Raw genomic sequence first — 22,934 nt, forward strand, 5'->3', positions numbered from 1 at the left:
GTTCCCCCCCCCCCCCCGAACGTCGCCCCCTCCCTCCCGGAGGGCCCTAGAGAGAGAAGCAAGGAAGCCGAGAAATACCTAGGGGCCCACTGTGGGGAGCAGCGTGGTGGGGAGGGGGCAGTTCGGGGTCAGAAATGGCCTTTCTGGGGGAGTGGGCTAAGACTTAAGGAGCTGGAGGAGGCGGGAAACCTGCCTCCCAGGGGACCGGGGAATAGCCCAGTGCGGACACCTGAGGAGGGAGGGACGGAGCCCCAGCCCCCTCTGGGTCTCAGTATTCTCATCTGTAAAATGGCAGAGGCAGGGGCTATTTTTAAATGAGACGGTACCTGGACAGCCCTCAGCCTGGCCGGGCACAGAGCAAACTCCCAGAGACTGGACTTGATGCTCCCCTTGCAGACTGGGCTGTCTCCCCTCTCAGACTGTGAGCTCCTGGAAGGCTGAGTTCCCACTGAGAATGGCCAACTGAATCCCTGCCTTCAGACTGAGGTCTCTGAAGACACGGACTCCACTCCCACCATAGACCACAGACATCCAGGGAGCATTTCTTACACTCACCTGGGAGGTGGGACGTTCTCATTCCAATCTCGCTTATGAAAAACCTCAGGTCCTTTGTTAAGTCAATCAGCAAGCATGTACTGAGCACGTCCTGTGGACCAGATACAGCTCTAGGCACTGGGGCGCAGCAGAGAACAAAATAGAGAGAGAGAGAGACCCTTGCCTTGTATTATTAATGCCCGCGTCTGTGTCAGGAGGTCAGGGAGCAAAGTGTACGAAACCCTACTGAACTGAACTGGAAGGACTCGCCTTCCAGCCAACAGATACTTATTGAACATCTATTACATGCCAGGCATCCTTCCAGGTTCCAGGAATATAAGGGTGAGTGAAGGAGAACTGATTCCTGCCTTCTCTGCGCTCTGGGGACAAGACAAGATCACAGCTTGGTAATTATGCAACTATTTGTGTGTACAAAGGCGGAGTTTGGGGAGCAGTGACAGAGATCAACGAGAGGAATCTCCTTATCTGGGGTGTCTGGGAGAGGCCTCTTTGTAGAGGTTTACCTAGGAGATGAGACCTGAAGGATGGGAGGGCAGGGAGAGAAAGAGAGATCCTGAGGACAAAGATATGAATGTGTGTGTGTACTGGAGTATTCAGTGGCTCCCCGTGGTCATCAAAATAAAATACAAACGCTTCCCTCTTCCCACAAGGCCCTGCACAAACCTCCCTCCCTGCCCTTCCCTCCCTGATCCCAACTGCCTTCATCTTCACCCTCATCCCCTCTGCTTCAGACACCCTGGCCTCTTAACTGTTTTCCCAACAGCCCAGATAGGGGTCTGCCTCAGGGCTTTTGCATTTACCGTTCCCTCTGTCTGGAATACTGTTCCCTTGCTTCGCTTCCTTCAAGTCTCAGCTCAAATGTCACCTCCTAAGAAAGCCCCCTCCTGGCCACCAGTTTAAGCAGTGCTCGCTAGTCCCAGCTGCTTATTCTCAAAACACTGTATCCTGTTCTCTCTCCTTCTAGGTCCCACCAGTTTGTTCCCTTTTGTTTTGACATGATCATGTTCCTCTGTGGGTTGTTCTATTCGATATCTGTCTCCCTCACTAGGCTGTGTCGGGACAGATCCTGTCTCTTGCAGAGCCTGGTATACAGTAAATGCTCAATAAATGAATAGGCAGTGAGTGCAGGAGAGGAGAAGAAACAGCTGATCCAGCTGAAGCCAGAAATCACTGGCCACACTCCTGCTGGGAACTTCTAAGAAACCGAGTTCCACGGGTCTACAGTGCCAGGAATTCCAAGTTGCGGCAGGGGGTGGGGGTGGGGGTGGGGTGTTCTGTGAAGTCCTAATTTCCAAAACCTTTCCAGGAAGTGCCATGCCTCCCCTGGATGTCCCCCAGGTCGCTAGATGGAGCACCTTCTCCCAGACCTGTTCCTCACCCTGCCAGGCCCCACAGTCCATCCTTCTCCCCCAAGACAGAGCATCAACCTAGCCTCTTCTCTCCCCTTCACCTGCCAAGCAATCCTGCTCCCTATCCCCTCAGCGCCCCCCCCCAGCCTGTGCCAGCTCTTCATCCTCTCCCCTCTGAGCTCAAGCCACCTACCTCCCCCATCCGAGCAGCTTTTACTCATCACCTTTTGTGAGTCTGGCCCTCCCTCACTTAAAACCTTCCCATGGCTCCCTATGGCCCTGGGAACAAACCCCCAGATCCTCAGCTAGCATCAGACCCCCGCACCACCTGGCCTGGCCTGGCTTCACCTCCTTCCACCCGTTCCCATACTCTCTCTGCTCCAGCCGCACCAGTCACTGTTATCACCTACTCCGTGTCCTCTCCCACTTCTGGGCTTTTGCTTGCGTGGTTACCTCTTCCTGGAATTCCCTCCTGCTCCTTTTCTGCCTGGAGAAAATCCATTTCTTCAAGGCCCAGCCCCAAAGCATCTCCTGCAGGCGTCTCCTCCAAAAGGTATCTCTACACACAGTGAGCACAGGCTCTTCAGGTAGGTATTTATTCTATAAGCCATCCTCATGTTGGAAGACGCTGGGCTCCTAGATGGGGCCCAGCCCCAAGATGGGGGAGTGGGGGGCAGAATTAAGGACTCGCTCCCAGGCCCAGGGCCCAGGTAGTCAGCAGGACAGAGGGAGCACCTGGAGGGGGAGACTCTGCCTGATGAGTCCAGAGGAGGCTTCCTGGAGGAGGGGACCTTTACCCAACAGGCTTTAGATGTTTCCACCAGGCATATTCCACGGGGGTGGGGGGGGGGCGGATACAGATTTGTGGATTGCCTGAGAAGCCACAAGACACCCCCCCCCCCCACGATGGTGTATGTGAGATATGCCAGGAAGGAGAAGACGGTTTGCTCTGAGCACCGGCTTTGGGAGCAGCTTTGAGAGTTTGGGGAGACTCCGTTGAGAGCAGGCTGTGAGATGAGACCCTCAGGCAGCCTGTGACTCCATACCCCGCTGAAATGCCACATGCAGCCAGAGCAGGGGGCGGGGCGGGGGGTGAGTTACAGTCTGGGCAGTCTAGCACAACCTTCTCATTACCCCCGAGAAGGCTTCGCCCAGCCAACTCTGCCTGCCAGGGCTTCACGCCCCACGTCTCTAGGCCTCAGTTTCCCCACCTGCAGAATCCGGGAAGAAGCTGCAAAATGGGGGAAGGAGCTTAGCTTCTGATCTCTCTCCTCCCCCTGTACAGAAAGGCTCAGCCCCGGTTCCTGGCTGGGTTTTTATGATGTGGATTTTTTTTTTTTTTTTAAAGGAAAAAGCTGAGAAGCAGCGCTGGGACCCCGGATTGCTCAGACCACCTTAAATCAGCCTCGCCGCCTCAGCTACTGTGGAAATCCCTTTCTCCGCGGTGGTTGGCTGGGTGCACCAGCCAATCCTCCCGCGGCGCTCCCACATGGGTCCGTGACATCACAGGAGCGCTGGCCAATGGAGAGCCAGAGACCCGCAACCAATGGCAGGAGGCACTAGGATGGGCTGGGCCAATCAGAAGGCTGCCATTGGGGTATGGAGAGTGGGGCTCCCCCTCCCCGAGAGACGCTGAGAGCCTCGTGGACGCCAGAACTCAGTCCTGTTGAGGGGGTGCGGGGGGGATCCAGTTCGATTAGTATCCGAAAACCCGGAGTAGCGAGCCACCCCCTGAGCCTGGCGGGCCTCTCCTTAAAAGCAGGAGTCCCTTGTCCCACATACTACCTTGCAAAAGCTCGGCCAGCTGGCGGGCCGACTAGGCGCCTTTCGCCCTATTTCACAGATAGGTAAACCGAGGTAGACTTTAAATCACGCCGGACACCTCCCACCCCCGGGAATCCCCGGGAAGAGCTGAGACTCTCACCCGGGCCTGGAGGCCCCTAGCACGCGTCAGTTTTTGTCCCCCAGGTCAGATGGGGGAGGGATAAAACGACGTGTAGGCGGAGGGGAGAGAGGTGCTCTTTCCCGTGCCTCAGTTTCTCCGAACGCAAACGCGAGAGGAGGGGGAGCGGGCTTCTCGGAAAGACTACGATCCCCAGAAGCTCTCGCGCGGCGCCCGGCACGGCTGTCAATCAAAGTAACGTGGGTCCCTCTCCGGGCCCGCGCTCCCCCGCCCGCCGCCTCTCTCCCGCCCGCTCCCGCTCCCTCCCCGCCGGCTCCGGGCCCGGCGCGGTATAATTACAGCCCATTGATCCGACCCGGGCCGGGAAAGCGGCTCCCTCGGGGAGGCCAAGCCTTTGGCTTCCGACTTCGCCAACCTCTGCCTACTGCCCCCCCGCCCCCAGCCGAGCTGCTGGGCCACCAGCCAGGCCTGTCCCCTCCTGCCGGCCAGGGCTCTCGGGTGACCTCTGAGCCTCTGTTCCTGCCAAGGTTGGCGGCGAGCCCCCGTCAGAAGAGTCACACACGTTTTCTTCCACCTGGGAACATGGGGAGCCCTCCCCGGGGTTCTAGCGCCCCCCACCGTGACCTTAAGACTCTTGCGGGCTTCTCTCTGGGCCTCAGTTTACTCACCTGTGTAGTGAGATGGTTGGACAAGACTCGTTCGCGAAACCAATGCTCTCGGCTGTCCCGTCTGTGAGCAGCCAGGCTAGGCCATGCTGGGGATTCAAGGAGGGGTTCCCAAGTTTGGAAAAGCAGGGGAGACCAAGCAGAACCCTCTCAGCCCCCTGTAGTCAGGGCGGGAGGGACCAGGACTGTCGGCGGGGTGGCAGAGACAGAGCAGGAGTGAGGCCCCTGCTTGGAAAGTTGGGAAGGCTTCCTAGATGTCAGATGGGGGTGTTGACGCTGGGGTTGTGCAGAATGCATAGGAGTCGCCTCATCTGAGCAGTGCATTTATATCACCCTAACCCAAAGGAGACTCAGAGCAAAGCTGGGGCAATGTTAAATCTTCCCCTGGGATTGAGGAGTCGTGGGCTCTGACTCCTCACCTTGCTGGGTGGACCTCTGACCACGCCCAGGCTGTGCAGTGGGGGGAGGGAGAGTCAAGAGAGAAAAGAAGGGGCCACAGTGAGTCCACGATGGCCCCTGCTCTGCTCAGCAGGTTTCCTCATCTGGAAGCTGGGGTCGATGACAGAATCTTCCAATAAATGAAGACTGATCAAGTATTTAAAATAACTCCTAGAAAATGCTCTGGGGGGGGTAGCCACTGATGGCCCAAAGGCCCTCTCTCCCACCCTGGCTTCACACTTCACAGGGGGAGTCTGCATGCACTCTCCCTTCCTCCCCCATCTTTGATCACTCATTGAAATGGCTCAGTCAGTAGAGCGTGTGACTCTTCTTAATCTCGGGGTCCTGAGTTCAGGCCCCATGTTGGGCATAGAGATTTACTTTAAAATAAACTATATATATAGAGAGAGATGATTAGATCCCATCCTTCCTCTGCTCAAGAATCTTCCAGAGCCCCCCATCACCCTCAGAATAAAATCCAAACTTCTCCCTCTGTCTACGTGATCTGACTACCGTCCCCTACCTGTCCTCATCTCCTCCCTCTTTCCCCCTCGCCCACTTCCCTCCAGCCTCTCACGCCTCTTGATTGTTCCGCTGAGAGACCAGGCAAGGTCCTGCCCCAGGACTTTAGTATGGGCTATTTCCTTTGCCTGGCCCATGGCCGACTCTTCTCCCTCTTCCAGTCTTGGCCCGAACATCACATCCTAGTGAGGCCTGGTCTGGCTAGCCTTACAGCAGCCCTCAACCTTCCTACTTGGTCAGCCCCCCTCATTTTATTTCCTTCAGTAAAGCCTCATCCCTCTCTGAACACTTACTGATTATCTCAGTGCCTGCTCCATATATTGGTTGGGAGGATAAAGAGGCAAGCCTAGGGAGGGGCTCCATTTATAACCTAGCTTGCAGGGATCCATGGCCACCTGACGTCACACTTTCCTTGGAGGCCTGGGTTCAAATCCGACCTGGCGGCTGTGTCACACCGTGATTCTGTAAACAAGGGGAATGATAGAAACTTCATCCTGTGGTCATAGGATCAAACAGCTGGACAGGTGAACTGGCCTTGCCTGTTATAACCGTGTGCGCATGCGCAGGGGGCAGCGGGCAGGAGCCGGTACAAAAAGGCAACCTGTATTTTGGGAGCTCCAGGTCATTCCCCCTATCCCAGACCCCACACCCCCCACACCCACTCCATCCCAAGTCCCGGCCTCACCCTCTCCACGGCCCCCACCTCGCGCCTTGCCGGCATCCTGGTGAACCCCACCTCCTGGTGAGCCCTGCCTCCATCCCTGCTCTTGGGGGGCTCCTCCCTGGACCCCAGATTCGCCCCAGTCCCCAGTAGGCATCGCACAGATGTGTGTGGAACAGACTGGGCATTTTGGATCTTGCTTTTCCGGCCTCTGGTTTGCTGTGAGACCTTTCATTCCTGTCTGGGCCTCAGTCTTCTCATCTTGTCAAGGGGCTGACAACCCTACCTCCCGCGGCCATGATTGCTGGGCCGCCTGGATTATTCCCTTGACCTGGTGTCTGATGCTCACAACAGGCCTGCAAAATAGGGGATGCGAGCCTGGCAGCTGCTTCTGGGCTCTTGCCCTCACCCTTCTCTCTGCCTGAAGCCCCCCACCCTCCCTCCCCCTACCTGTCTTCCCAGCGGGCTCCTGTCATCCAGGTCTCAGCTCAGATGTCACCTCCACGGAGAGAGGCCTCCTGTCATTCTCTGTCTCCTGCCCCTGTTGGATTTTTCTTTGTAGCATTTGACTGTTGTCTGAAATTATCTTATTTGCTGGTTTATTTGTTATCTGTCTTCCCTAGACACTGTGGGTTCCATGAGGGTCAAGAGGAGCTCCCTCTTGGGTCCCTGGGCACCCACCACAGAGCCTCGTACACAGCTGGCATCCAATAAATGCCCGTGGCCAGTCGGTCTGGCTTGGGAGCCGGTGGAGCGGAGGCAGCCCAGCCTAGAGACGCCTAGGAACCTGCCCAAGGTCACACAGCACCGGCGCTTGGGATAAGGCTCACAGCCGTGCTGTTCAGGGGTCCCAGGGCCACCCCCCTCCCCGCCGCCCAGGTCGGCCAGACCTAGTGCCCGGTTGCCCGCCGCCGAGGCCGGGAAACCCACCATTAACCACGCGGGCCGGGTCAGCGCGTTACCCAACAGGCCCGGTCAGGCCCAGCGGGGCACAGGGAGCGCGGGCCCCGCCCCTCCCCGGGGCCGGGATCAGGAGGCGGGGAGGGAAGGGGAGGGGAGGGGAGGGGAGGAGGAGAGAGTGGGGTGCGGGGAGGAGGCAACACTGGGGACAGGGGGAGGCGGGGGAGGAGGCGGAGGGTGGGCGGGAGGGGACGGGTGAAGGGGGCGGAGAAGGAAGGGGCGGAGGGGCGGGGGAGAAGGGGTGGGGGGACGGAGGGTCAAGGGCGGGGGGGAGGGGCGGGCTTCCAGGCCTGGCCCGCGCCCAGCAACGTGGCCCAGGGGCTGGGGTAGGTGGAACAGGCCTGTGCGGAGAGGTAGGGGGGTGGGGCATTGAGGGCGGGGGCGGCTGCGCGGCGGGGATGGCGGGGAGGGGACACAGAGCGGGGGGCACACGGGGAGAGTAGGAGGGAGAGATAGAGAGGGAGGAGAGAGAGATCTAGAAAGACCTCAAAGGACGGTGGGGGGCGGGGCGGGGGAGAGAGAGACGGGGAGACAGAGACTCTGGGACACCCAGAGCCAAGGGCAGAGACAGAGCGAAGGGCAAAGGTAGTGGGAGGGACCCTGGGGGGGGGTCCCTGGCGGGCAGGGTGTTTTGGGTGCATGGGTTCCCTCCTGCAGCTCCTAATGTCAGAAAGCATCTGTAGAGGACACAGCCTCCTCCGGAGCCCCTGCCTCTGTCTTCCCTCCAGCCTGGGCCCTCCGTGTCCCTGGGTGTGCCCCTCCTCTGCTCAAACACCTGCCATGGCTCCCAGGCTGGCAGGCAGGCCCCGGAGGAGGCGGCTGGCTTCTCTGCCATCTTCTCTCTTGCTCCCTAAATCTTCACTGAACACCTACTGCGTGCCAGGCGCAGCGCTAAGTCCTGAGATTTCAGTAATGACCAAATCGGACCAAATCCCTTTTGTCACGGAACTCAGAGTTGCGGGGGAAAGGGAGAACAAGGGAATATCTGTTGACTTAAGTTGTGTGCAGTGATTGATGCTGTGACGATAAAGCAAGCAGGAGAGGGGGTGTTGGTGGTGGTGATGGCAGCGGGTGATGGCTCTGGGGACAGTGTGTTCCAGGCAGAGGGAAAGGCCCTGAGGTGCTCTCAGGCTTGGTCACCCCCAGGCACGGAAAAGAGGCCAAGAATGGTTAGGCTGAAGGCCTCCACAAGGGAGGGGGCAGGGCCTCAAGGAGCACCCCTACCTCTCACACCCTCCTCAGCCCAGCCCCCTCCCGCTGTGCCCTGACCTGCCTGCACCCCCATCCTCTCGAAGCCCTCCCCTCCAGCACTGGCTCCAGAAGCTTTCTCTTTCTCTTCAACAAAATGGCTCTAAGATCCTGGACCCTGTCGTTTGGGCCTTCCTACATCAGGACCCAGGTTCCTGGCTGTGTGCTCGTGGGCAAGTCACTACCTGTCTCGAGCCTCAGTTTCTTTATCTGCAAATTGGTCCTTCCTTCACAGGTCTTTTCATGAAGTACCTGAGAGATGGGGCGCCTGGCTGCCTCAGTCGGAAAAGCATGTGACTCTTGATCTCTGGGCTGGTAGGTGTGAGCCCCACGTTCGGTGTAGAGATGAATAACAATAAATAAATAAATGTCAAAAAAAAAAAAAGAAGAAGAAGAAGAAGGAATTAACAGAGACTAGTCCAAACCTTTAGCCAAGGTTGGGACCGTAACGGAAGTTCAAATCGTAGCTGTTTATGATTTCTATTATCCTTATGACTCGCTTGGCCTTCCTGATTATTTCTGGTTGCTCCTAGTGGGGCCAAGAGCTCCTTTAGCTGTGGCCAGGTGACCTGCCATGGCATGGCGCTGCCTTGTTTTGTGGCCTTGACAATTTGCTGCAGTTTTGCTGTCTGCAAAATGGGCAGAGTGACGTCATTTACAGGTCCCCGACTCTACCATCGGCCGGGCTTCTTTCTGCTTCTCCCCCAAGACTGTGTCCAAGCTGCCAACACCCAGAGGACTCAGGAAGGAGGAAGGCAGCAGGTGTACCTGGCCAGCCTGGACTGTGGCCATTTCATGCGTCATGCGGGGAGTTCCAGCTCAAACCAGAAGGAGGAGGGAGAGGGCCAGCTCTCTGGGGCTGGGGTGCTCTCAGACCCAGGAGTCAGTGGAGGTACAGAGGGGTGTATGGGGACAGGGGCTGGGTCCGGCTCAGACCACTGGGGCCTGTGGGATTCTCCAACACTGAGGACATTAGGACCATTGTATGGACAGGAAATGGAGGCACAGAGTGGCGGCGGGGGGGGGGGGCTCACACCCCTGATGCACACAGATCCCCCTGCTAAAAAGACTCTTCTCTTCTCAAAAGGAGAGTGGTGGGAGAAGGGGAGGAGCTTTGGAGAAGGAGCAGGGACCCCCTGAAGGGATGGTGTCTGGGGGGGGTGAGGTAGTCAGAAATGGGTGGGTTCATCCCATCCCCGCTGCTCCCCCCCTCCTCAAGTCCTGTGCCCAAAGAGCTAGGGGCATGGCCCTCCTCCCTCTCCTCCCTGGGCCCCCTCCTCGAGTTTCTCCGCCCCTCCCTATCAGCTCCCTTCCCCCTCCCTACTGTTTCTCCCGCGCTCCACCTTCCCTCCTCCCCATCCTCACCCTCCTCCCGTCCCCCTCTTACCTCCTTCCCCCGTCCTCTTCCTTCTCCCCCTAACCTCCTCCCCTCCCTTCCCTCCATTTTCTCCTCCTCCTCCTCTCCCCCCCGTTTCTGCCCAACCTCCTCCACCCCTCCATTCTCTCCTCCTCCCCACCCCTTCACCCCCTCTCTCGTCTTCCTCCTCCCTCTCCCCCTTCCTAGCCCCCTCCCTCCTCTCCCCACTCCCCCTGCATTCTCTCTCACCGCCCCCTCCTCTTCTCCTCCCTCCTCTCTTCAGCCCCCTGCACTCTCCCCTCCGCCCCCTCCGCCCCCTCCTCCCGCCTCATTAGGCGCGGCCGCGGCGCGGGGCCCATTAGCGGATCAATTAGCCGAGGTCGCCGGCGGCGCGGTCGTTAAGCGCGGGAGGCCGCGGCGGGGAGGGGGCTCGGGAGGCGGCCCTTCTGCCCACCCCGGCTCCGCGGCCGCGATCGCGCACCCCCGGGACCTTCTCGTCATCCTGCCCCACCGGGGGCTCCTGGACCCTCCGCAAACCCTCGGGGGACCCAGCCCCGCAGGCGGGATTGGGGGGAGGGGCTCCGAGGCCCGGAGGAAGACCCCCGAGGTCACAGGCCCTCCGTGGCTGGGCAGGGCGCCCCTTCTCCGGAGAAGACCCCTGGTTTGGGGGTGCCGGGTTTGTGACCCCCCCCCCCCACGGCGCCCTTCATCTGCCAGCAACATCAGTAATAATAACATCAGCTGACAGCTTGTGAGCCCTTGCAGGCTTCCTGCTAATTCTCGGGAACAATTTCCCAGAAACTGAGGTCAGACAAGTGACTTCACTTGCCTCAAATCACTAGTTAGGGTCTGAGACGGGTACAAACTCAGGTCTGCCCTCAATAAATTTGCTAACATTTATTGAGTTGCTTCTGTGAGCAAATTAAAAAAAAAAAAGACAGCCAACACTCCCCATCCCTTGCTCTCTATCAACACATTCTGGATTTTCCTGGTTATCTGTCTATTCCAGCCAGAGGGCAGGAACTTATGTCTTCTGTGTCCCTGGGGCTCCAAGTAGGTCCCAATAAATGAATGAACGTGCCAGTCTCTGCTAGAAGCATGTCCACGGATTAAATAATATGATCTTCATAACAAGGGCTTGTTCTGAGATCATACCCATTTTACAGATAGGGAATCCAAGATCCGAAGGGGTGAAGCCACTTGTCTAGACTATCCAGCCGTGAGAGCGAGAGCCAGGATTTAAATCAAGGCTGGAGGCCCCCATCATGCCTGTCTGGGCCTCAGTCTTCTCATCTTGCCAAGGGGCTGACAACCCTACCTCCCACGGCCATGATTGCTGGGCTGCCTGGATTATTCCTTGCAACCATCATGTGACATATTAATATGTTGCTTGTGCGGGACCTGGGTGGAGGGGCCACAGACCCCTGCTTTGGGGTAGGGTCGGGGGAGGACTTGAGAAAACTGACATCTGGAAGTCTTGGAGGATTACTACCCTGGGAAGGGGGGAAAAAAAGAGGGAGAACACTGTTCCAGACAGAGAGAACAGCATGTGCAAAGGCCTCTAGGCAAGGAACAGCAAGATGGTTCAGTCTGGCTGCAGCCTGCTGGAGTCATTGGAGGGGTGGGTAGCAGGACCAGCTGCCATGGAGGCCCCCCAAATCTATTTTTTATGATTTTTTTTAATTGTGAAATGTAACACACAAAAGAGGGCACAGATTGTAAGTGAACAATTTGATGATTACAGAGTGAACACACTCATGTCATCAGCCCCCAAGTTAAGAAATGGAACTTGAGCCCCCTCTGCCCCTCCCCCACCCTCTCCCAAGGGTGACCCCATGACACCTGACACTGTAGGTCACTTGGGCTTGATTTTGTTCCTTATATAAATGGAATCACTCTGTATTTACGCTTTTGTCCCCGGCTTTTGTTCAGCGTGCCGTGCGCGAGATGCAGGGTGTTGAGTAGAGTGGTGGCTCGTACTTTTTCGTGGCTGCGTCGTGTTTCCCAGGCATGATGATGTCACAGCTTAGCCATTCTGCTGTCGATGGGCAGTGGGTAGCTTCCGGTTGGGGGAAGTGGGGAGGAAGGACAGCAACTCTGAACACCCTTGTCCGTGCCTTTGTGGAGGTTGGGAGCGGCATGGCTCTGGGGGTGGGGACCCAGGAGGGGACTTGCTGGGTGCCAGATTGCCTTCCAGGTGGGTACGACACTTGGCACTGTAACAGTTTTCGCTCCCCAAGTGTCCTGGGTGAGTTTGGGTTTTCAGCACAAGGATAAATGCTAGGCAGGGAGGGACCCCCATCACGCGGGCTTTTGAGAGGTGCTGTGGCGGAGGGCTGGGACCCAGCAGGAGGCTGGTGGGACCACCCAATCATGCTCCCCCCTCCTCTCTTTCCTCAGGGACATGAGCCGTTTCCCCAGAGGTTAGCCAGCCGCCACCCCCCATGCCCTTGGTCCACCTTGGGAACCTGCTAGATTGGGGGGCAGGTGAGAATTTCTTGGACTTCAAAAGCCCCCCAGGTGCCGGTCCCTGAGGGTAAGGAACTCTATGCTGCCCCACCCTGCCTCATCCTCAGCCTCTCCCCATATCCTGGGTGGGCAGCCTGAGGTCTCTTGGCCCAGGTGCCAGGTTCACTCCGGGAATCTCCTTTTCTTCTGGCTCCCTGGGTGGTCCAGCTGGGGCGTGGCAGGGAGACCTTCCAGAGGTCCTCGGAGGGTCAGGTTCAGCTGGGGGGTGGTCCTGTGTTCTCAGATCTGGAAAAAGGGTCTCTGTGGGTATGCAACGGGGATGGATTCTGCAGTCTCAAAATCTGTCTCTAAGAGAAAAGAACGCCACTTAGGAGCCCTCTGGCCTGGGGATCAGAAGTCAGCTCTGCTCAACTTCAAGCACCTGGGCCTGGCTGTGTGACCTACAGCCTCCAGCTGACCCTCTCTGGTCTATGCATCAAGCTGGGGAGACAGCCCACGCTGGCAAGCTGGACTCCCCCCCCCCCCCCCAGCCAACCCTCACTATCCCGTCCTGGAAGGAGGCGGGAGCTCAGTCGTGAGGGAAGCCCCCTCCTCCCGTGGGAAGGGGGGCACCGCCGCGGCCCCGCAACACAGAGGCAGGAACAAGGCAACCAACCTTCTCACATCTTTATTTGAAAGGCACAGCTAAGCCCACCCTCGATACAGCATTCTCCCTTCTCTCCGCAGCGATCAAACGACTGAACACAACAGGAGCTGACAGTCTGAAAGGCTATATACACAGACACAGGTGTGGGTGTTGCTTGTTTTTTTAAAACATTTTTGTCTTTTTTTTTTTTTTTTTTTAAATATCCCTTTTCTTAAAAGACAAGCTAGTATACTGGAAAAAGGAAAAAAATAAAATAAAAACCAAGACAACTTGAGTACCCTCATCTTTATTCGGGAAGGGGAGAAAGGGAATTCTGGGACGCCCGCCCCCCACTCCTCCCCCCTGCTCCTGGCTAAGCTCACTCTCTCTGCCCCCTCTCTGGCGGGCGCGCGGGGAGAGGACAGGTGGGCGTGGGCTCTGGAACTAGCAGAGGAGGTGAGTGAGGCGGGAGGGACGTGGGGTGCCCAGGGCAGGAAGGGGCAGCTAGCGTGGTGTCTGCATGCAGTGCCGGGGGGGAGGCGGGGGGCGTGCGCCCTGAGGGGCCCGGCGGCCCGGCGGTCAGGGGCACGGCTGCGGAAGGGGGCAGTGCAGGGGTGCGGGGCTTCTGAGGCTTTGCTGTCTTCTGACCTGGCCTCCCATTTGTGCCTCCAGGCCTCAGCTTGCCTCCTGGGTGGAATGAGCAGGTATCCGCCCACTCAGGCTGCAGGGGAGGAGGAGGAGGGAGGAAGGAGAGGAGGAGGAGGAGGAGGAGGGAGGCCGGGAGCCGGGGGTGCGAGCGAAGCGAGGGGTGGCGCACAGGCAGGGCTAGGACCCCAGCAGGCGGCTACCATAAATACTACCAAGTTCAGCCGATCCCAAGCTATACTGTGTCTTGCGCTAAACATTCCTCTCTCTCCGTGTCTGTCTCCCCTTTGTCCCCCCACCCTCCCCGTCCCGGCCACCCGCTAATCCGACTTCTCGCCGTCGTCCTCCTGGTGGGTGTCACCGTCGTGCCCATTCTTGTCTTCCTTGGAGAGGTGGGCCTGGGAGCCCAGCGCGGACAGCGAGAGAAGGCCGGTGCCCGCGCTGACGGCGGGCAGCGCGGGCGGCTGCAGCCCCACAGGCAACGGGGTCAGGGGCAGGGCCAGAGCCTGCAGCTGGGACAGCTGATGGGCTTGGAGCTGCTGCTGCAGGGCAGACGGGAGGGAAGCATGAGCTGCCGTGGGCCCACCTGCCCGCCTACCTGCCCGCCCGCCCAAGACCCAGACGTACCCGGATGATGGAGTTCAGCTCAGGAGCGGTGACCTGCTTAGCCCTCTCGATGGCTCCCAAGACCTGCTGCTGGTGCTGGAAGGGGGGTGGGGTAAAGAGAGGAGCCAGGTGCTATATGCCCTGATCTCTGTGGGGGTTTGAGCCACAGAGCCCAGGGGAAGGTACCCCCCACCATGGCTTTCCATCCCATCAGAAAACCCCTCCCCTCCAGCCGCTTCTGTTCACCAAGTGGGATTCGCAGAAGACCCAAAGGGGTTGATGCCAGATACTTAAGAAAACGCCACTGGGTGAGTCTAAGAGAAACCCTGGATCGTGACCTATTCAATGCGATACGCCAAGAAGTCAATGTACAGTGCACAACCTGGCCAACTGTACAGGGAAGTCTTGATCCTAAGAGCTCACAGACTGTGCTCTGAGATCTGCTAACCCAAGCTCCTCTCCTTCTACAGCTGGGGAAGGCCCAGTGGATTCTGGCCGTGCTGGGGTATGAGTCTAGGTTCAGGGCAATCCCTCCCCGGGGCAATTTACCGCCCACACCCCAGCCCTCCCTACGAGTCCATGTCTCCTGCCATCAGATGCTAGACTCTGCCAATCTCCCTTTTTGCCTTGCCTACCAGGAAGCCCCTGTCATGAAAGGAAAGCACAAGCCTAGGTCTTCAGGGCCCCAAGAACCCCCTTCTCTAGGGTTTTCATAGTGTCCTTCTGGAATTGTCCCTGAGCATGCAGGTACCCGAAGGGCCCCAAGATAAAGTCAGGGATTAAAGAGGAAATGATGAAAGATCGACAGGAAACCTGGCAGAGAGCAGGAATGGCAGTGGTGGGGAATGTGGAGTGGGCCCCACACCAAGAGTCTTAAAATCCCAAAAAGCAAAAGCAAGAGCTCAGCGCATGGCTCCCCAGGGTGCGTGTGTCCACGGGTCCATGTGTACATCTGTGTTGCACCTGTGCATGTCTGTCTGTCTGTCTGCATACATGAGCTGAGTGCCTTCCCTGTACACACCCCCTCCGGGTTCTGGCCTGAGGCCACCCACAGGGCCTGGCAGACAAATCTCAAGAGGGTTAAAGGCAGAAGCAAAAAGGGAAAAAAAAAAAATCTTGGTGTAGTCTTTGGCATATCTGACATTTTTACCCGTGAAATGACTCACTCAGGCTGGGAATTCCACAGCAGGCTGAGGCCCCTCCCTCCACCGCCCTGCACCCCTGGGGTTTCTCCAAGCTGGGGATTCTTCTGTGTCTGGGAGGTCCAGAGAGGGGAGGTGTGCGCCCTGGGCATCCAACAGCTGCTGCCCCAGAGCATGGGGGGGCGGGGGGGGGCAGGCCCTGTGGCAAGTTCACGGTCCAACTACCACCTCCTCCCTGCAGCCCCCGGGGAGCCACTCACCTCTTGGGAAAGGTAGGGTAGGACCTGGGCACAAATCCCATTCAGCCTCTTGACGATTTCAGCCTGCAACACACAGAGGCTTCAGTCCAGGGCAGGCAGCAGGGGGCAGGTGCAGACCAGCCCCAGGAGGCCTGTGAGGTTCTACCCAAGAGGAGGCCAACTCTGCCCAGGGTCAGATCAACACCTCCAGACTATGGGCCCCGGTCAGCAGCCAAGGTGGGATCTAAGGCTGGCTCTCAGCTCTGCAGCTAACAGGGAAGGCTCAGGACCGATTCCAGGCTGGGGGGGGGGGGGGGGGGGGGGGGGGGGGGGGAAGGGCCAGGGGGCCACCAACATCATTACTTTTATGACATCCCTGATATCAGCCTACTCAGGGCACAGATGGCCAAAGCAAGGCCAGAGGGCAAGGGGCAATCCTGGGGTTCGCAGTGTGCTGGCATGTCACCCTGCCCCACTGTCAGAAAGGGGAGTCAATGGGGTGGGGGTGGTAGGTTGCGGGGGAGGTCTCTGCCCCTCCCCTCAGGGAGATAAACCTCCCAGGGAGGCCTGAGAAGGAACAGGGGGAGGGGCTCAGAAGGTAACAGGATCAGGTATGGAGGCCTGATCAGACTTGGTGCGCAGCCAAGGGGCTGGGCCCACCTGTCTGGGGTTGCGGGGGGGGGGGGGGGTGCGTACCTGCTTGTGCATCTCAATGTTCAAGCCGTAGGACATCTCGTAGTACTGCATGGTTGGGAGACAGAGAGAAATGGGGGTGGGCAAAGGCTGGGGGGTGTGCCAGGGGGAGACACACACGGTGGGGAGTGCGGGGGGGACGGACGGACACACACACACACACACACACACACACACACACACACACACACACACGGTGGGGAGCACGAGGGCAGGTGGGAGGCGCCCACACCGGGAGCAGAAGCCCAGGCACCTGGTGGAGCTGCTTGCCGGGAGCTGGGGGAGCTTCAGGGCCCCAGCCAGGCCTGGCTCCCCTGGTTTCTGGAAAAATTATCCAGCCCTCTCTCCAACACACATACATTCCAGGACTCCTAATCTTTTATCTTTATGTGTCTTGTCTGCGGGTGGCCCCAGACTCCAGGGAAGTTTGCCTTCCTGGGTATAAATAATCAGGATAAACAAAGCCTGCTGGGTCTGGCTCTGGGGTCAGTAGCCCCCCTCCTCACGCCCCAGATCTGACCCTGCCTCCTCCCCTCCTCTAAAGCCCCTCATGGCTCCCCATCATCCCTGGGGGTGGGGCAGGGGAAGCCAAGTTCATTCCCAGGACTTCCCGTGGTTTCTTCTCTGCCCAGCAAGCTCCTACTCATTCTTCAAGACCCTAGCTGCAATGCCCTATCCTCCATGTAGCCTTCCTCAGGCAGTGTGCCCCCCTCTGGAATCCCCGTCCTGGGTCGCTCCCTCTGCCCCAGCCCTCTAGGGCCAGGAGGGTCGGTGTCTGGCTCTGCCTCATCGACAGCCCGGGAGAGCTGGGCTCTGGGCTGGACCAAGGCAGGGGCTTTTTGATGTAGAAACTGCCACCTGGTGGGTAGGGATCCCAGCAAGTTATTCTGGCAAAGCGCAGAGACAGGGTCTCAGATGTCAGGCAAAGAATGCGGTGTCACCCCTTCCCTCCCTCCAACCTCAAAGGATGTCAGCTTCCTGCTCGACCCCCCCCCCCCCCCCCCCCCCCCCCCCCCCCCCCCGCCAGGAGTCCTCCTTCTGAAGCTTGGACAAGGAGGGGTTAAGGCTGGGATGCTGGAACTGTGGGGGCAGGGAGGGATCCGGCAGCTCCCCCAGCCAGTTCCTGGCTTTGGCTTTCACAGCAGCGGCCTCCTCTGTTGCCAAGGACAGCCGGGGGACCTGGCAGGCCCAGGCTGCAGCCCGGTGGTTTGGCACCTGGGCCGTTGCCTGGGCCGGCAGCCAGGCCAGCAAGGCGGCCTCAGCCAGGCCCCAGGGGCCAGCTGAATGCAGAGCAGACCCCGAATCCTCGTCCATCCCCCAGGAGGTGGCCAGGGTTCAGGCAGCTGCCAGGGGTGGAGGAGGGTCTGGGGTCGCCCCTCCCCTGCCCTGCCCTGCCCAACCGGGAGGCCAGCTTACCATCACATAATGACGCTGCATCTCTGACTTCTCGCTGGCCAGCTTGTCACATTCCAGCTTCAGGCTGAAAAAGAACAAGGGGAGAGGGACCAGGGGCTGGGCTGAGGTCCCCCACTGTGCGGGAGGCACCCAGAGCTTTGGTGGGGCAGAAGGACGTCCTCCTCTGTGAAGATGGAGCGGAGGGGGGTGGAGCTCAGGCTCCCTAACTGTAAAACAAGGATCATGAAATCACCCTCATAGATCTGATGGCAGAGAAAGTAATGGGTAATAATATAGATAACAAAAGGCGGAGCAAACACGCGGACTGTGGGTCAGCCAGGGACTCAAAGAAACTTTTCCCTGTCCGGAGACTCGATGAGATCGGTAATATTTGTGTCACCCTCATTTCATCGATGATGCAACGGATGCCCAGACAGGTTGAGTAACGCTCAAGGTCACACAGCCAGAAAGCGGGCTTCAGAGGCCACAGTCCCAATCCCTGGGGAAAACTATCCAGCCAGGGAGGAAGGAATAGAAAACACAAAAGGGCAGAGAGGGTGGAGGGTGGAGGGCTGGCTGGCAGGGCTCTGGGTTGGACTCACCAAGGAATCTCAAAGGGGGCCCAGACCCTCTTATAAGCCTTGATTTCACTAGGGGGTAAAAGTTCCACTGTTGGGTAACAGAGATGGTGAGCCGGTTATCCACTGCCCTCTCTCAGGCTCTCCCAGCAGGGTTGAGCTTAGGGCATTTCTCAAAGCCCACCCACCCCTGTCCCCAGTGAGGAGGGCAGAGAAAGACCTAGAAAGCTGACGGCACAGACGCAAGCCAGACGCACTGGATTCAAAGTTCAGCCCTGCTCCCTTGATGCTCTGTGGCTCTAGGCAAACCCCTCTACCTCTCTGGGCCTTGGTCTCTGCATCGCCAAGTACCAAACTCCCAGGGTGGGGTGGTGAGAAGGAAATGGATTAAGACAAGAGAAGCTTCTGGAACAGTGCCTGGTATACAGTAAACACCCAATAAAATGCTTGATCTTACGGTCCTCCCAGGGGCCTGGCGCTTCCCCCCACCAAACTGTGACTTGTACGCCCAGATTCAGAGATGAGCCACGGTTTGTGTGCCTATGCCCCCCAGCCCCCTGGACTTTGTTTTCTCTCATTTTCTTTAAAAAACGCTATTTGTTGACACCATTTAAAAAAACAAAACAAAACAGGCAATTTCACTCCAAACTCTGAATTTCTGGCCCTTCTTGAGGGTCTGGCAAATCTTGTGTGCACCCCCAATGTGGCAGGACCCCTCACTGTAGCCAGGCCTGCCAAGCCAAGTCCCTAAACGATCGGGGAACCAGAACAAAGTTGCTGGGGCCTGCCTTTCAACGGCCTGTGCCTCAGTTTCCCTGTCTGAAAAATGGGCACAATAACAGGAAAATGGGGAAGATGGAACAACAGGATGTCGGCTCAGTATTTAGCACGTGGGGAGCATGGAAAGTACCCCCAAAAGGTGAAGTTTTTGAAAATATATCTATACATCTATATCTATTTCTCTTCTTGGAGAAAACCCAGTCTCCTTCTTGAAACACTTTTGTGCAGGCAAACTGAGGTCCAGAGAGGGCCTAAGGCCCTGCTGGGATTTGTGACGGTGACCAAAGACTCCCTTCTGATTCCCAGGCAAAGCCCCCCCCCCCCGTTAACAGCGCCTTGACAATCTGCATTCTTCAACCCAGAGATTGGCTGCAAATCTCAGTTTGCCACTTCTCTGCTGTGCATCCCCAGAAAATCTCTAACCTCTCTGGGTTTAAATTTCTTTAACTGTGAGATGAAGATAGTACCAGGTCCTTCCCCTTAGATCCTGCACTTGGCAAGCCCTTTACAATGTTAGAACGTTAAATTCTGGAGGAAGAGCCACCTTTGAGAATCTGTTAGGACGCTAGGAACTCCTTCTCCAAAACTAAGCAGAAAGAGATAGAACAGGCTACAGAATGTTTTCTTTTGGGGGTGGGGAGGTAGAGGATCCATCCCCCAACTTCTTGGGAGGTCTTTTATCCAAGGGGGTTGGGGGTGGGGATGGGGAGAGGGACTCTGAAGCCACACGGATAGTTGAGTCTCTGGGCAAATAATTTAACTTTTTGTGCCTCAGTGTTTTTACCTGTGAAATGGGCTCTCTTGACGTCTACGTGAGTTTAATGTTAGAAAAGTGCTCACGACAGCGCCTACCACATAATAGGACGCTCTCTACCTACATTTTTTTTCAAATATATGTATGTAGCAGTGGCCACAACCTTCCCTCCAGGCCTGGGTGGGGGGGCTCCACCATCCACCCTGCAGGGCCGCTGGCCCCCAGCTCACCTGTGGTACTGAGCCTGCAGCAGCTGAAACTCGTCTTTTATGCGGTCGCAGGAGTCTGAGGTGGTGAATTTGAGTTGCTGGGGTAGGTGAGACGAGCCCTGTGGGGAGGGGGGGCGGCCCCGGTCAGGGCCAGGCGGGGCGGGGCGACCCCCCAGGCAGCCGGCCGGCCGGCGCAGCTGCAGCGCGCCCCCCCCAGCCCGCCCCACTTCCCGGGCCCGTGTTTACAGCCCCTGGCGCGGCCCCCGCCCTCGCTTCCTGCCCCCGCCTCTCCCGGGGGAAGGCGAGGGGGTGGGTGCGCCCGGAGCCGCCTCGTTCCCCGCCACCCCCAGGCTGTGGGGGTGCGTTTTAAGGTCCGCCCTTGGTGGGGGGCAGCGTGCGCCCTCTACCGCCCCTCCAATGCGCCGGGGGGGGGGGGTGTGCACATCCGAGAGCCCCAACTGCCTCTGCGAGGGGGGAGAAGGAGTCCTGGAGTCCCCCTCCCCAAGTTGGTGGGGGCGCAAGTCCTCCTTGCAAAGTCCCTTTGGGGAAGGGGCCTCTCCCAGCGCCCGAAATTACCCGGGGGGGGGCCCTCCACCCCAGATTCCCAGCACCCTTCTTCCCCGCCACGCTCTTCCGGGAGGGGTGCGCCTCGGATCCCCCCCCACTCCCAGGCCCCAAAACCAGCCCCGGTGCTCGAGGTGCCCGGTGGGGCTCCCCGGGTGCCCCAGGCCCGAGGCCAAGGCCATCCGAGGCCCGGCCTGGCTGGGTTGGGGTGGGGGGGGGAAGCATGCCCCACGGGCTGGGGGAGGGGGGAATCCGGGCCGGGAGCTAGAGGGGACCGGGTCTGGGAACTAGGGGGAGAAACTGGGTCGGGAGCTGGGAGAGAGACCCGGACCTCCGGGGGTGTGGGGGGAGCCTGGGTGGTGGGGGCGGGGGAGTAGCTCTGGGCCGGGAGCTGGAGGGGACCCGGCCCAGGAGTTGGGGGAGGCGCCGAGCAGGGAGCTGGCGGCGGGGGGGGGGGGTGGGGGGGGGGGGGAGGCGCCGGGCCGGCGGGCCCCGCTTACCGAATGCCTGCTTTGTGGAAACATCATGTCAGTCGCGGCGGGGGGCGCGGGCTGCGCCCCGGCTGTGCGCCCCGGCTCGGGAGGCTCGGGGCGCCGGGCGGCCGCGCCTTTGTCCCGGCGCCGATCGGCAGCTCCCGGGGCCGCCGCCGCCGCCTCCCGCGCCCGGCCTCGCCCGCTTCCTGCGCCCCCTCCCCGCGCGCCCGGCCCCGGCGCGCCCCGGGCCCCGCTTCCTGCGCGCCCGGCGCCCCTCCCCGCCCCTCCCCGCCGCCCGCCTCCCCGCACGCCCGGCCGCCGCTCCTATTGTCTAATGGCGGCGACGCCGGCAGTGGCCGCGGCCTCGGCTGCGCGGAGGCTCCGGCTCCACCTGCTGCCGCCGCCGCCGCCGCCGCCGCTGCTGCTTCCCGGGCCCCGTGCGCGCCGCCGAGGGGGGCGCGCGCCCGGGGAGGCCTGCGGATCCCCACCCAGCCCGCCTCCCCGGCCGGCCGGCGCGGTGACCTTGGGCACGGCGCGCCCCGCCCCGGGGCCGCGGCCCCTCCCGGCGGGGTGGCCCGGGCCGCCGCCGGGCCTCGGTTTCCCCATCGGGCGGAGAAAGGGCCCGGCCGCCCCCGTCTAAACCGCCGACTCTGTCATGGCGCGACCTGGACGCGTGCCAGGGACGTGCTCTGTAACCTTGGCTCCCTGGCTGTTTTCTCTCGGAGCCTCGGTTTCCTCTTCTGTAGAAAGGCCGAGGTAATCCCGCCGACCTCCTGGGAGCCATCCCTTCAACGCACATTGACTGAGCGCCTACTGTGTGCCAGGCCCTGCTCCAGGACCTGGGGGTGGGTTGGGGGTGGGGGGTACAAAGTCCCAGCCCTGGCGGAGATGACATGAGACAGACGGACAAACGCACGAGCCCAAATCCCTGGCAGGTCAGCCGGTGGTAACCGCTATGGGGCAAATGAAGCCGCAGGGAGAGTCGGGGGCAGCGCCGGGGTAAGGTTTTCAACAGGACGGTCGGAGAGGCCTCCTGGACCTGAAGGTGAGAGAGCCCTGCTAGGGGTGGGGGCGGGGGTGGCTTAGTCAAGGAGGCGGGAATAGCAAGTGCAAGGGCCCTGAGGCAGCACCGAGCCTGGCACTGCGGAGGCAGAGCCAGCAGCTTAATGCGTTCACCCAGGGGCCCTGCCCTCAGAAGGGCCTGTGCTTGGGTTCATGACCTGCTCTTGTGGTCTGGAAATTCCTAATAGTTTTTGAACAAGAGGTCTCACAATTTTGTTCTACATTGGGCCGAGCAAATTCTGTAGCTGGTGCCAGGCGCATGACGGATGATGCAGGGCCTTGGGGGCTGGGGAGAGACTTGGGCTTTTACTGCAAGGGAGGCTGGGAGGTGGGAGCCCTGGACGGGGGAGGGCCGGCCTAACTGGGATTTTGATAGGATCTCTCTTGCTGCCATGTGGAGAACAGGCCCCAAAGAAGCTGGTGAAGTAATGCACAGTTAACCCGGCAAGTGCTAAATGCAGGCTCTTAATTACCACCACCATCACCATCATTATCAACTATGCAGCTTGCCTCTCTGGATGTGTATGATTTCTTTGGGCCGTGGGTTTTCCCAATCTGTAAAACGGAGAGTTCGGACCCCAGACACCTTTCCTGGGCAGATGAAAGGCCAGACAAGTATAAGATGAATAAGCAAAATGTAAGGTTTCTCCTGTCCCCCCCCCCCGCCCACCCGAAAAACACAAAACCCTGCAAGATAAATGCTACTTTAATGTTTTTTAAAATAAAAAGTCATACCAAAAAAAATTCATGCTGAGCAGAATATCAGTGTGTTAAATAAAAATGGTATCTGATGGGGCCAGAGATGAGTAAGGAAAATGTGGGTTCCCCTCGTCCTGATGCTATAAGAAAAAAAGGAACACCTTTTTGGAAAATTCTTCAATATTCCTGTCGGGTTCTGGAACACGCAGACCCCACTCATCATATCAGAGTCCCCGATGCAGATGGGCTATAAAATTTTTGGGCAAGGCAAAATGAAAATGCAGTGTCTCTTATTGAAAAATTATTAGGAATTTAGGAACTTCAGGATGTTGACAACACAGCA

The 22,934-nt window shown here is 59.0% G+C and overlaps 1 protein-coding gene and 1 long non-coding RNA gene across 2 annotated transcripts; both read right to left on the minus strand.

Annotated features, from left to right (window-relative positions):
• Window positions 1-4,491: 4,491 nt before the first annotated feature.
• On the minus strand, window positions 4,492-7,051 carry LOC116625856. Its single transcript, XR_004298133.1, has 3 exons — window positions 7,024-7,051; window positions 5,726-5,894; window positions 4,492-4,561 (listed from the first exon to the last, which is right to left on the minus strand). It is a non-coding gene; the product is annotated as an uncharacterized LOC116625856 (long non-coding RNA).
• Window positions 7,052-12,778: 5,727 nt separating this feature from the next.
• TLE5 (TLE family member 5, transcriptional modulator) lies at window positions 12,779-20,979 on the minus strand. Its single transcript, XM_032394761.1, has 7 exons — window positions 20,858-20,979; window positions 19,815-19,912; window positions 17,494-17,557; window positions 16,081-16,125; window positions 15,406-15,468; window positions 14,025-14,099; window positions 12,779-13,939 (listed from the first exon to the last, which is right to left on the minus strand). Exons 1-7 carry the CDS (start codon window positions 20,882-20,884, stop codon window positions 13,718-13,720), a joined length of 594 nt encoding a protein of 197 aa, XP_032250652.1. The 5' UTR covers window positions 20,885-20,979; the 3' UTR covers window positions 12,779-13,717.
• Window positions 20,980-22,934: the final 1,955 nt, after the last annotated feature.

Source organism: Phoca vitulina, unplaced genomic scaffold (genome assembly GCF_004348235.1).
Source record: "Phoca vitulina isolate PV1807 unplaced genomic scaffold, GSC_HSeal_1.0 scaffold81, whole genome shotgun sequence".
NCBI classification, from domain to species: Eukaryota; Metazoa; Chordata; class Mammalia; order Carnivora; family Phocidae; genus Phoca; species Phoca vitulina.